The 14,484-nt window shown below is 39.9% G+C and overlaps 1 protein-coding gene across 1 annotated transcript in view; it reads right to left on the reverse strand.

Moving 5' to 3' along the window:
* The window catches only part of UROC1 (urocanate hydratase 1), a 49,779-nt gene that overhangs the window by 10,664 nt on the left and 24,631 nt on the right, over window positions 1-14,484 (reverse strand). The window contains exons 13-17 of the mRNA XM_036739099.1: window positions 14,171-14,243; window positions 12,318-12,439; window positions 10,640-10,710; window positions 4,616-4,714; window positions 1,688-1,787 (exon numbers count right to left, since the gene is read on the reverse strand). Coding sequence (XP_036594994.1) covers window positions 1,688-1,787; window positions 4,616-4,714; window positions 10,640-10,710; window positions 12,318-12,439; window positions 14,171-14,243 — 465 coding nt within the window. The remainder of the gene's footprint in view (window positions 1-1,687; window positions 1,788-4,615; window positions 4,715-10,639; window positions 10,711-12,317; window positions 12,440-14,170; window positions 14,244-14,484) is intronic.

The following is a 14,484-nucleotide window of genomic DNA, read 5'->3' on the forward strand; positions in this document are numbered from 1 at the left end:
TGTGATATGACAGTTGGGAAAGGAGGGGAGAGAACCTGTAGGTGATTAATTACATCAAAGTGAACTGGCTGGAAAAAATTCCCTGTCTGGTCTGGTGATCAGAAGAACTTCCTAGGGGCTCAGAGTTCTAGGGATTTTATTAATAATCTGTGTGTTTATGCTGGCTAACTACACAGAGAAGAGAAGTCATATGAACTTGGAACCCTTATCCTAATATTTAAAAAAAAACTCTCTTGAGCCAATTATTTATCTCCCAGATGGCAGATTGGTCTATACCAGGTGCTTTTTAAGTTTTCTCCAAACCTAGAAGTGAGAGAGGGAATAATAGTGGCAATGACCTCCAAGGTAGGTCATGTCCTGAGCCAGGATGAGGGAGCTACTGAGATGCCGCACAATGGCATCTGCTAGGCAAACCTTGATTGTATACCCCCTCCCTAATTGGAATTAAGCTCCTTGAGAGCAGAAACTATTTTGTTATTATAGCCTCGGTACTTAACACAATGCCTTTGTACACAGTAGGCACTTAATAAATGCATGTTGCATTTATTGAATTGTTTCAACGCTGCTAGAGGCATCCATTTTGGTGCTCTTGGTCAGAGTTGCATCTACCCTGCCCTAATTATATTTCTGACCCGTGGTCACACAGCTAGTAAATGCTGGAGTTGGGATTTGAATTCAGGTCTCTCCACTTTCACTCCATAGCTTTAATTCTACCATGCCACAAGGAGATTCAAAAAAATGTCATAGGCTCTAAAATCAGATCCTGCAGTGTTCTAAGCCAAATGTAACCTATTAGTGTGAGTGCATAATTTCCCTAAGGGCGGCTAGGTGGCGCCATAGTGCACCTGGAATCAGGAAGGTTCATCTTCATGAGTTCAAATCTGAACTTTGACATTTACCAGCTGTGTGACCCTGTAAAATGAGCTGGAGAAGGAAATGGCAAACCACTCCAGTATATTTGCCAAGAAAACCCCAAATGGGGTCATGAAGAGTCAGACAAGACTGAAATGATTGAACGACAACAAAATAACTTCCCAAAGGAGAAACTTTGAAAGTGCTGACATTCATTTGAATCTATTTTGTTTCATTCTTATATTTATATTCCCATTGCTTAGTTCAATGCCTGGCACGCAGTAGGCACTTAATAAATACTTGTTTAGTGTTTGGTGGGTATGATTATTTAAAATAGTCCTGTTATAGTCAATATTTTGGACTTTTCTATTATTCATACATACTTTTCCAGTTGTTACCTCAATTTATCTCCCACTCAAATGACTAGTTTAACTATGTAGCCACCTATGTATGAACACAACCTCACTGACAAACGTGGGCACTACTAAAGATTATATTTGCCTGCCTGCCCAAAGAGCAAGGTCATAAAAATTTTTGAAAAATATCATTTAATGGTGTTTTTTCCATATGTCCTCATAATAATTTGATCCTTTTGACTAGGTAAAGAATGTAGCTCATTTAACCTTTATCTCACAGGACCTATGAGTAGATGTTTTTAGATATTTTTCATACAAAATATATAGCAGCTCATGCTGTTGATCCTTCCTGGATGCCTTTTCCTGTATCCATCCAAACCCTGCCCAATATCTTAAGATCCAATTCAAACCCTCTCTCTTTCTGACTACTTTATTCATCACAGAGCTTCTTCTCTCAGGACCTTCAACATTCCTCTTACCTGCACAGAAAGCAGACCCATCATAAATGTTGGAGGTTTCTCTGAAAGGACTGTCTGTCCCACTGACATCATGATGGTCTCGGCTAAGGACCACAGGGGCCTAGATAGTCAAGCACAGACAGTCAGCAAAGCCTTCTGATAGATACGAAATCAACATCTATGGATAGTAGTTTTCAAAGGAAAAATATAAACCGTCAGTAATCACATAGAATACTCTAAATAGGTAATTACCATTATTATTATAGAAAATGCAAATCAAAACAATCGTGAGATTTTACCTCATTCCCAATAGGGTAAACAATTGAAATAATCCAAGTTAGAGTTGTTGTGGGAAGACAGGCACACTGATACAGTATTGGTGGACCTGTGAATTGATCCAACTACTGTGAAAACAATTTGGAATTACGCAATATACCTTTTGAGCTAGTGATCTCACTACTGGACATATACCCCGAGGGCGTCAAAGACAGAAAGAAGGCGTGTACCAAAATATGCACAGCAGCACTTTTTGTGACAGCAAAAAACTGGAAACAAAGCTGATGCCCATCATCTAGGAGTGGCTGAATACATTGTGGCATATAAACGTAATGGAATGTTATCGTTCCATAAGAAATGACAAATAGGAGTAACGGAAAAATACAGAAAGATTATTATGAACTGATACAGAATGAAGAAAGATGAACCAAGAGAATGATATCAACAATGTTTACAATAATGTAAATGAAAACAATATAAAAAAGCAGTTGAACTCTGATTAAATGCAATGACCAGTCTAGATCTTGAAGAAGAGGTAATGAAACAAATTCCCTTCTCTTAGTAGAGAGGTGGAAAGATGCTATATACAAGCTCAAAGGTAGATGGTGATCGATTTGGCTGAATTCTTTTTTCTTTGTTACAAGGAGGGTTCTTTTGGGATGAAGGATATGAGGAACAAGAGAAGGAAACATTTTTATTAAGCATTTACTATGTGCCAGACATTGTGTTAAGAATAAGTGATTAAGATGTGGCAAGGGTTAATTGTGGTGTTTTAAAAAAAAGGCAATTTATATTTTTAAACCAGTAAAGTTGGCCAAGAATGGAGGGCTGGCTAATGGACTGGCATATTCCTTTCCCTGGAAAAGGTAACTATATACTGAGCTAGCTGAATGAAGGTAAACCTCTGATGGCTAAGAGAGAAAGACCAGGACATCCTCCGAGAGCTTGACTATGCTGTAAGAATGTAGTACCGTAGGTATTCTGTGTAGAAGTTTGCTCAATTAATCAGGTTATAGGCACAAGATTATAGTAACCAATTTTCTATTGCTAATTTCTATCTATCTACCAGACTTGATTGATTCTTGGCTTTATTAAACTGATTTGTTGGTTTGATTTGGAAATTTTTCATTGTTCTTAGGTTCAAAACATTTGGAAGTCCCCAAAAGAAACAATTCATTTTCTTAGCATCTCAAAGACTTCTTTTCTCCATAAATTTTTATTCACGTTCATTTTTTACCTTTTACCTTTTTTCTTTTCAAATACCTAACTATTGTTATGACACTATACACCCCAGATTGTCTGACTGACTTGCAGGCTAAAATTATTTTTAGGTATTTTGTTTATTTTGTAAAAGTTGAATTCATCATTTGTTTTACATCATTTTAATTTCTGAGCATACCTGTCTTCCCTTCTATGATCTGGAGAGCCATCCTTTGTAACAAAGAATAAAAAAAGAAAAAGAATCGCTTCAATAAAGCCAAGAATCAACCAAATCTGAGAGAGTCCCTCACTGAAGATAGAAATTAGCAATAGAAAATTAGTTGCTCTAATTTGTACCTATAACATTAATTGAGCAATTAAATTATTAATTGAGCAAACTTCTGCACAGAATACCTACAGTCCTATATCCTTACAGGATAGACAAGCTCTTGGAGGATGTCCTGGTCTTTCTCTCTTAGACATCAAAGGTTGACCTTCATTCAGCTAGCTCAGTATATAGTTACCCTTTCCAGGGAAAGAAATACACCAGTCCATTAGCCAACTTTCCATTCTTGGCCAACTTTACTCATTCCTTTAATGTAAACACAGACTCAGAGGATCTCAGAGGTGAAAAAGGATTTTAGTAGTTAATTAGTCCAAGCTTCCATCGAAGGAAAGAATCATTCAGCTTCTCAACCTGCACATTTAATAATGATAGCTAGCATTTATAATAATATTTATATTTGTTTTATGTATATATTTATAAATTTTTATATTTAAATTTAATGTATGCAGTACTTTGAGGTTTGCAAAGAGCTTTACAAATATTTCATTCTATTCTCTCAATAATGCTGGTAAGTAAGTGCTATCACTAGCATTATTTTACACATGAGGAAACTGTGGCAAATAGATATTAGGTGACTTGCCCAGGATCACAGAGCTAATAAGCATCTGGAGTAAGATTTGAATGCAAGTGTTCCTGACTCCAGGTCCAATTGTCCATCCACTGTTCTACCTAGCTGCCTTCTAATAGTAGAGAACTCCTATTGTTGGATAGCTCTGAATATTAAAAAAGCCTTTTCTGATGTTGAAGCACAATCTGTATCTCTTTAACTCGGTGGTCCTTGTTCAGCCTTTGACACAGAACAGTTATATCTATATCTATATCATCCATATCTATATCTATGCCTATATCTATATCATCTCTATCTCTATCTCTATATCCATCCACCTATTCATCTATCAATCTATCTATCTATCTGTCTGTCTATCTATCTCTCTATTTATCTTCCACATGGCAGCCCTTCTGATGAATGAAGAAAGCGATGACATCACCAAGCTTTCCTTCATGAGAGGTATATCACTAATAATTTGATTTCTCTTGGTTAGGTCAGTGTTTTATTGAGAAAGGTCAGGACCTCAGAATTCTCCTGATTCCACACCATCACCCTTTCATGGTGAACTCCACCTCACCTTGATCTTTCCCTGAGCGATGCCTTGATTAATAGCCACAGCAATGGCCACTCGACCCTTCTGATCAGAGTACAGAATCCGTGCCTGGGAGCCTACCACCTAAAAGATAAGAAGCACAAGTCAGTGAGCATGCATGGCCAGTCCCTTCTGGGGGGGAGGGGAGAGGGATCCCACAGACTAGCGAAATCCACTGATAGTCCCTAAACTTTGCAGAGCTATGACCCTTTCTCCAGGCAGATCAAAGTACCTTTGTAGATACAATTCCATTCCTGCTTATAACATCCCAAAGGGGAGGGAAGGGAGTAGTAATGGTGGAGGTGGGCAGAAATGTTGTTTTTCCTCATTTTGTAAATGGTAAAATTGTGGATTGGACATCGTCTGGGACACCCAATCAGCACCCCCTGGACATTGTCTTGTAATGTTAATTATCTTTCTATGTGCTTACATTTTATGAGAGACAGCATGGCATAGTGGTTAGGGAGAACCAAGAAGACCTGAGTTCAAATCCCGCCAATGATACATAATGGCTGTGTAACCTTGGCCAAATCATTTAGCTTCTCAGTATTCTAGACAATTCTCTAAGACTATAAATTATAGAGAAATTGCTGACCTGCATTGGAGAAAAGAGTTTGCTTGTCTAGAAGTTCCCTATGTCAGTGAAATCATTCATCCAATCACTATCCCAATCCTAATTCACAAAGAAATTGGTGGAGGTTTCGGGCGGGGAGGCACATCTGTACCACTACATTATCTAGTGCTAAGAATCTGGCTTGAATCTGACATCCAGGAGAATTAGGATGACATCCTGCACTGGCTTTACTTTCTGCAATGGTAGATCCATTTGAAATTCACAGTCATAAAATCTCAGAGATGGAAGGGACCTCAGTCCATCTTGTCCCAGCCATACCCGACCAATAATCCCCTCTAGAGCACTATCCAACAAGTGCTCATCCAGCCATCTCTTGAAGACCTCTAGAGACAGGGAGCTCACTACATTCCCAGGCCGCCTGTTCCACTTATGGATGTCTCTCATTGGTGGAAAGGTTTTATACCCTTATATCAAGCCTAATTCTATTTCTCTATAATCTCTACCCATTACTTCTTGCCCTTGCTCCTGTAACCCAATAAAACAAGTCAAATCCCACTTCTATAGGATATCCTTTCGATTATTTCAAGACAGCTGTCATGTGATCTCTAAATCTTCCCCTCCCCGCCCCCAGCCCTTGCTTCCTTTAACTCAGGAGTCATTTGTTTGTTTGAATGCATATATTAAACATCTATAGCAATGCACCTCACTCAGTCCCCCAGCATAATTACCATAACTAGCCCCAAAGAATATGCAAATATTCTGGCAGGTAGATGTTGTTAGTGTCTCCATTTCATAGATGTGGAAAGAGAGGTAGACAGGGATTACGTCACTTGCTCAGGGTCACAGAGCTCGTAAGTAACTGAGGCTGGATTTGAACTCAGATCTTCCTGATTCTAGACCCAGGGCTCTATTCACCATGCCACATAGATGCCTGTTAAGGGTTCTTAACTTTTTTTGTGTTGTGGACCCCTTTGACAATCTGGCGAATCCTATTGACCTATTCTCACAATAATTTAAAATGCAAAAAACATAAAATAAACAGGATTACAAAGGAATTCAATTATATTAAAAATCTTTATCAAAATATTTTTAAAAAACAAGTTCACAGCCCCAGATCAAGAGGCCTTTTGATTTAATCTGTTTATGCCCTAGTCACACATCCTCCTCCTACCTACTACCCTCTCCTTTCTGTGGGATAGCTCTCCCCACTCCCCCCAATAGCCAGAATCTTCTATCCCAGGCTAGACATGTCTAGTTCTCTGGCTGATTGCAAAGGATGTCAGGGGTGGAAAACCAGTCAGGCCCAGCTGAGTAGGGCCCTTTCTTCTCTACAAAATACCTAAATGGCCCTAATCCCTGTTCTTTGAGGATCCTGTTCTTGCGCTTCCATGAAGCATGGACTCTGGAATCCCAGAGAGAACTTAGTGTGACCATACGCCAGGGCCTGGGAGCAGCTTCTCTGAAGATGATTGTGGACTCCTTCTTCCTGCCATGACCTGAAGACCACTGTGTCTGAGGCTTCCTGGGGATGTCCCTGATTGTGTTCTTCTCTGGTTCTTTCCCAATGCAGCCTTGGAGGTGTCAGTCCTGGCCCTGGTATGAGGGGGTCAGTACCCTAATCCCCTTCTTTTCTTGTCTCATCTCCTCCTCCTTGACACCTTAGGTGTCTCCAGTTAAGCCATCCAATTTCCCTTTAAATGGCGGATAAAAAGAGCTATTGTTTTTAGCATTGGTTATTGTATTTCTATTCTTCTATTCTATTGGTATATTTCCATTCCTTCTGCAAAGCCCTTTTAATCCAGCAATGGACTTTTATAACTCCATCAGCTTTTGGGGTCGCCTTAGCACACTGAAGACTCATAGGGAACTTTCATTAAAACCTTCCGATCTCTTTGATTATTTCATAAGAACAAGCATTTTCTAGGTATGCTTCCCAAATAGTGTACTTGCAAAAATGATTTTTTGAACCCAAGAATAGGGCTTTTATATTTGTCTCTAGTAGATTTCATCTTCTTAAGTTTGGCTCAACACTAGTCTGTCTAGATCTTTTTGGATCATGACTTCGTGACTCATCTAATGTGTTTTCTACCCTTTCCAGATTTTTGTCATCTCCAAATTCATTAAATATGTTCTTACTGCCTTCATCCAAGACCTTACATAAAAATATAAAACAGCATAAGGCCAATGACAGATTCCTGCTGCAGTCTATTAGAGCCTTCCCTCCCAGATGGTGTTGGCTTATTCTTGGAGGGTAGTTACGAAAGCCCTTCCATAGGCACCTAAGTATGCTACTGCCCTCTAACCCACATCTGCCCATTCTGTCCATAAGACTAGAATGAGAGACTTTGCCAAATGCTTTATTTAAATCTAGGTAAACTGTATCTACAACATTCTCCTGAAATACCAATCTAGTTTGTTTGGTTGTTTTTTTGCCAGAGGAAGAGGAGGATGTGAACCTTTGGTTTCATTGGTAAGGTCAAAACTCCCTCTGCTGATGTCAACCAGCAACTTGTCTGTAACTTTTACTTTTAGAGTTTCCTGGGGCACTGAGATATTAGGTAACTTCTCCATAGTCACTGAACCAGTAGGTGTCAGAGACGGGTCTTCTAAGGCTGGCCCTCTCCATGACACCATGCTACTTTTCACTTGTCTAGTTAGCATGTCAACAAAGGAAATGAGTCTGGCATGGCATGTTCTTGCTGATCATGGCTTCCCTTTCAGAAGGGTGGTGCAGGGGATAGAGTTCTGGACCTTAAGTCAGGAGGAGCTGAGTTCAAATCTGGCCTCAGACATTTACTAGCTGTGTGACCCTGGGCAAGTCACTTAATCTCTGTCTGCCTCAGTTTCCTCAACTGTAAATTTGGGATCATAACAGCACCTACAGGGTTGCATATAAGGATCAAATGAAATGATATTTGTAAAGTGCTTAGCATAATACCTAGCACATAGTAGGTGCTATATTAATGCTTATTCCCTTTCCCAGGTATTGACAAACTCTGCTTTTCATGATGCATTCTAGAATTTTGCCAGGAATCAAAATCAAGCCCATCGGCTTATAATTCGCAGACTCTATTCTTCCTTTAAAAAAAGAGTTAGACCAAGTTGAGACCTTCCCCTCGTCTTGTGGTACTTCTCTTATCCTACATGTCCCTTCAAGAAGCTTAGCCATCATGCCCACAAGTTCTTTCAATACTCTGGGAGTAGACTTAAACTTAGCAAGGGCATCTAGGCTCTCTTACAATCCTCTTACTTATCGTGGATCTCACTTGTCTTTTAAGCATTTTTATTCAGTTCTTTTCATTTTGAAGATTATTCTACTTGGGACAGAAAACAGAAGCAAAAAGAGGATTTTAGTGTTTCTTCCTTCTCTCTGTCATTCATTATCATTGTCCTATCCAACCCAAGGAGCTGTCCTATCCAGCTCTAAATCAACGACCCAATGATCTTTTATTTTTCTTTATGTGACCTTTCTTTGCTTTTTTCCCCCTTTAAACAACAAAATCTCTTCTATGTCCTGAGCATTCACTGTAAACCTCAGGTCTTTTCAAGTCTTGGCACTCCTGGTACTGTCCTTCCAGAACTCTGTCACATTTTTATATTCATTCTTCATTACGTGCCCTTGCTTTCAGCTTCAAGCCGTGTCTTTAAAAATGAAAGCTGACGGATGGATTCCCTGTTCATCTACATTGGTTTCCTGATGCTATTTCTCCATTTCTTCCTCATTGGAATTGTCTCGGACTGACTTTCTCTGTATAGTTTTTGGCCATGGGATCCTATATGTGTCTTCTTCGAACCTTTCATATTATACTTAGCTACCACCTAAGGAATGTGGCCAATACTTGGCCATTTCTTTCCTCTTCTATAGTGAATCCTTACATGCAATGTTTTTCATATTATTCCCCTTGGCTGCCATTGCTCCATAAACAGCTAGCTCCTCCTCGTTGCTTAGAATTAAGTCCACATTAGCATTCCCCCTTATTGCTTACTCCGCCTTTTTAAGGGTGAAATCATCAGGGCAAGCCAATAATTTATTAGCTGCTCTGCTTCTGGCCACGAAACTTCCAGCAGATGTCTCTCATCTCTACTATATCATCTCTCCATGCCAGGCTTTTGATTTGTTTTCTGAGTGCCGCATATGTTTCCTCCTAATCAAGTGGTCATTAAGTGATGCCCATGGTAACATCACTCCCATTTCTCTCCTTTTCTAGAGTCGCCCAAATATTATATTCTGCTTCCTTATGCTTTGCTTCCCTAACCCAGTTCCAGATTTCATCACATGAATATATCTTCTTAATGTGTAAGGTGGCACCATTTTCCTGCCCCTTTCATTTGAATGTGCTGTGACCCTGGGCAAGTCACTTAACCCAGTTTGCCTCAGTTTCCTCATCTATAAAATGAGCTGGATAAAGAAATGGCAAACTACTCCAGTATCTAACCCCAAATAGCATCACAAAGAGTTGGATATGACTGAAAAATGACTGAACACTACCAAAAACAAAAATGCCCTTCCAGGACTATATTCCAGACGTACATCCCATCCCATCAAGTCTCAGTGATGTTGGTGAGATTAGATTAGCTTCTTTCATTGGGGTTTCTACTCCATTTATTTATTACTTATACTTTACATATTTACCTACAAGAATTTGAAACCATGAGTTTTATTGCTGGTTTCTTTATTTCATTTTTACCCAACTATGCTGAACATCTGTACTGCTATCATTCTTCCTACTACAGTAACTGCTGCTATCTATAGAATCTAAGTAGAAAGGAATAGAAGCAGGATTTTCTCTCTCCCCCTCTCTTTTCAGTTTAAAGTTCTCTTGGTCAGATTTGAAATACTCCAGGCAAAAAAAAAATATTTTTAACCAGCCTCATTAAGTGTCCTTTATCCCTGGCCAAGAGTTTATTATTTCTATATTTTAAGGCATGGTCTAGAAATCCAGATTCTATTCTCAGTACCATCTTCTTAACCAACTTCTCACCTCTCAGATTTGCCTTTCTCTTCCAAATCTCCCACTTTCCGTGGGCAGCAGTGATGAAAACATCACCTGTGCCCTTAAGGTCTTCAATTTCTTGCTTAGAATTAAATAATGCTTTCTGAATTGGATTGCCCTCTATGCCTCCCTAAGAGCTACAGCTCCTATTTCAAAGATAGTAGCGTGAAACAGGGTGGGAGGATGGTTGATTAGAAACACACTGCATCAAGAACAGCCATTAGCTAGGGCCAATCTCTACTAGAGGTCTTTGAGGTGGGATGACCACTTGGGAGAGATGGCATAGAGCACCTTCTCAGCGAGATACAAGTTGGACTGATTGGCTCTGACATCCTGACATTCCACCTGAGTTTCTGGGATTCTGCAAGTACAGTGTAATATATCCGACTGACCATGTTTCAGTCCTTAAGTTACCATCATTTTTGTCTACAATCCACTTACTAGCTTGTGTTTCCCAGCTTCCCGGATCCAGCGGATATTATCTGCATATTGTTGCTTCACAGAGTCTTTCACTACAACAAAAACAGAGGGAAAAGGAACTTCGTGAAGAATATGGGGCCCATTTTGTCTTTATTTATCCCAGTGCGGCATCTAGGAGGCTCAGTGGACAAATTGCTGGCTTTGGAATAAGGAATATCTGAGTTCAAATCCTGTCTCAGGCACTTTTTAGCTATGTGACCCTGGGCAAGTCACTTAGACTCTGTTTGCCACCTGCAAAATGGGGTTAATAATAGCACCTGCCAGGATTGTTGTGAAGGTCAGATATGCAAAGCCTGTTTCAAACCTCAGAAAAAGTGCTATATAAATGCTGGGGCAGCTAGGTGGTGCACTAGGCCTGGAGTCAGGAAGACTATTCTTCCTAAATTCAAGTCTGGCCTCAGACACTTATTAGCTGGGCAAGTCACTTAACCTTGTTTGCCTCAGTTTCCTCATCTGTAAAATAAGCTGGAGAAGGAAGTGGCAAACCACTCCAGTATCTTTGCCAAACAACAAAACACAACAAAATGGGGTCATGAAGAGTTGAAAGTGACTGAACAACAATATCGATGCTAGCTATTGGTTTTCAAGTTCTCTAGCTCCCTATGCTATAAGAAACTGCTTATTGTTGCCTCTCCATGTCTTTATTGTTCCTTCTTCTACATGTCATTTGCTCATTAGGAATGTCCTAGACCCAGAACCTGCTCATTCTTCCCTATCCCTAACCCAAGTCCTATGAAAGTTACTTGTGGTATTTATGCCTCTTCTTTGCTTCTAAGGTCCTTGTTGTAAAGATCAAAGAGATCGTATTTGTCAAGCGCTTAGTAGGTGCTTAATGAATGCTTTTTCCCTCTTCCCCTACCCCACTTCCCAGAGAAGACTCTCCTAGTGATGCACTACAAGAACAGTGGACAGAAACGAAAAACATCAGGGCAGAAAGAGACCCAAGAGCTCATTTGGTCCAACTCACGAGATTCCAAGGGGGAACATGGTGGACAGGGAGGTGAGGGACAGATATGCTACCTCTCCTCACTTTGCAAATGGGGCACAGAGACCTGCTATGTAGACCACTCATTCTGCCTCACTATCCTCATGTTCAAAATGAGGGGGTTGTATTTGATCATCTTTCAGGTCCTCCCATCTCTAACATGTATATGTTCAAGGGTCACTCCCAGCTCTGACATCCTATGTTCTTGGGTCCCTTCCAGCTTTGATATTTTATGCTCTAAGATATAGAATCCTGATCACCCCTACTGCTGGTATGATCCCAGTATATATGTGTATATGCATATATTATCTCCCTTGATGAACTATAGGCTCCTTCAGAACCAAGACTGATTCATTTTTGTCTTTGTATCATCAGTGCCTAGCACATAGTAGGTATCTAATAAATACTTTGTGATTGGTTAATCCTTAAGGTCCATCTCAGCCCTGGCATTCTATGCTCTAAGCTACCCTTCCATTTCTAACATTTTATTTTCTTGAGGCCCCTCTCAGCTCTGAGGTTCTTTGTTCTTGGGCTCCTTCCACTTCTAACATCCTATTTTCTAAGGTCTCTTCCAGCTCTGAAATTCTATGGGACCATTATTCCATTTTATAATGCAAGAGACAGAATCTAGATGGCCCTCAACAGAAGCATTACCTCCACGTTTGATAGCTTCCTCCAGAAGAGATGTAGCCAGCAGGTCTGTGGTCACTAGGTCCTGGGGGTCCCCGGATGTACAAACCCAGCGGAAAGGTCCAAAGCCCAGAGAAAATATGTCCCTGGGAAATGCAAAATGCTTCACTTGGGAGGCATACTTCACGTTCCTGCCTTATTTGTCCTGACCTCTGGCAGTGCTTTCCTTTCATTAGCCAAAGCACAAAGAATCCAAAGCATCCCCAACAAATTAATCTGAGCAGAAAGGGCTCTGAGTGGTTATTTGAAAATTCTCAAAAATGTTTGCACCCAGAAAAATAGCAAAAACAAAGCCAAACCCACATAAGAAGCATGGGCCACAACACAGCCCAGTAGCTGTCTGTGCAGTCTGGGGGAAGCTTCACAAGAAAGCATTTTGAAATGGGAGTGGGAAATAAAGACTGAATTTGTACAGAGAACTCCTGGTTTTGAGTCTCCATTCTGTGTAACTAAGAGCAATTTCCTTCCTCTCTCTAGATTTCAGTGTCCTCATCTTTAAAGTAAGAGGGTCGAACAAGGTTTAATCTCTAAAGTTTCTCCCAGACCTGAATCTTATGGACCAGTGGTTCTAAACCCAAGAGTATCTGAGGCAGGAAAATAAAAAAAAATCTGTCTGAAGGATGTGCTTTCTAGCTACTAGAGGCAGTGCCCAACAGAGGAAAGAGCAACTGAGTTTGGAAACAGGGAGAATCAACCATCAGGCCTGCCATGGTGTGATCCTGAGCGAGTCATAAATTTTCTAACTTCTAATTCCTTTCTTTAAAAAATAATAGTATTTGGCTGGTTCGAGGATGAATTGAGAGATTGTATATGTACATTAAAAGCCATAAAGTGGTATAAACAAGAGTTTATAATTTGTATTCTCATCATCATTATCATTTCCACCAATGTCAGTCAAAATGTGTTTACTTCATCTAATTTGGGGAGCATGTAGGAAGAGAAATGGGAAGATATTTTACCCCTAAAACAAGAAGGGTAGGAATCAGTTAGTAAAGGTCTGACTATATGTGTGTATACACACACACACATACATATAATGTATACATTGTATATATATATATATACGTGATATACATATATACACACATACATGCAAACATACGTGTGTTCTAAATACTTCAATTATCTTTTTGCTTCTTCTCACTTCTCTGTCTGCCTGATGTCCCCTTTCTTTTTACATCTTTTATGTTGTGGTTGCCTAGTTCTCCAAAGACCAGACTCTAGTTCTGGTTCTGCCATTAAAAAGTTGTGTGAGTTCATCTGATCTCCTTGAACCTGTGTCTTTCTCTCTTAAATGAAGGGGTCAGTATAGATTATTACTAGATTCCTCCCATCTCAAAATTCTATGATTCTTGCATCATAACATCTTTGTTATATGTTACTTCTTCATTTTCATGGTTATCACCCAAGTTTAGCCCCAATAAAGCCTTGCCCCATGAGTATTTATTGAAAAAGTCTTCACATAGGTCTATCCAGTCTCTTCTTTTCTGTTTTTTACTGGCAGATTAATCTTTTTGAAATGTCTTATACTTCCCTTGCTCAAAAATCTCCAATAGCTTCTCACTCTCCAAAGCATAAAGTTCAAACTCCTTATTCTGACTTATCCTCCTTTCCAGATTTATCAACTACTAATCCCCCAGATGAACTCTAGCAAGGCTAGTCTTTTCACTGATTCCTAAACATTCCATGGTCAAGTGGGTGTTTAGGGAATAGTAATTACTTGGCTTTCCAAATCAGGTGGCCTGCCCTAAAGCGCAGATCGCTTCTAGGCATTCTGTGGAAATGGATGTGGGCTACTTCTGCCCATTCTCTCTTACCCCATTATGTGCTGGACATAGGATGGATAGCGGAATTCTGTTTTATTGCCTCCCTTTTTCATGACGTCAGCACCTGCAGGCAGATCACAAACACATTGCACAGAATGGTCAAGTGAAGAGCAAGAAGTATGGGACAAATACCACAGTGGAAAACAAAACTCTCTCTCCAGAACCTTAATCTCTTTTTATACACCAGTGAAGTACACACAGCCCCAGTTCTTTTCCCCCTTCCTAAATGGCAGTGAGAGACAAGACAGCAAGCATTTATTGAGCACTTACTGTAGTTAGGCAATAAAAATACAAACAGAAAGACA

The sequence above is a fragment of the Trichosurus vulpecula genome, chromosome 9, assembly GCF_011100635.1.
Source record: "Trichosurus vulpecula isolate mTriVul1 chromosome 9, mTriVul1.pri, whole genome shotgun sequence".
Classification (NCBI taxonomy): domain Eukaryota; kingdom Metazoa; phylum Chordata; class Mammalia; order Diprotodontia; family Phalangeridae; genus Trichosurus; species Trichosurus vulpecula.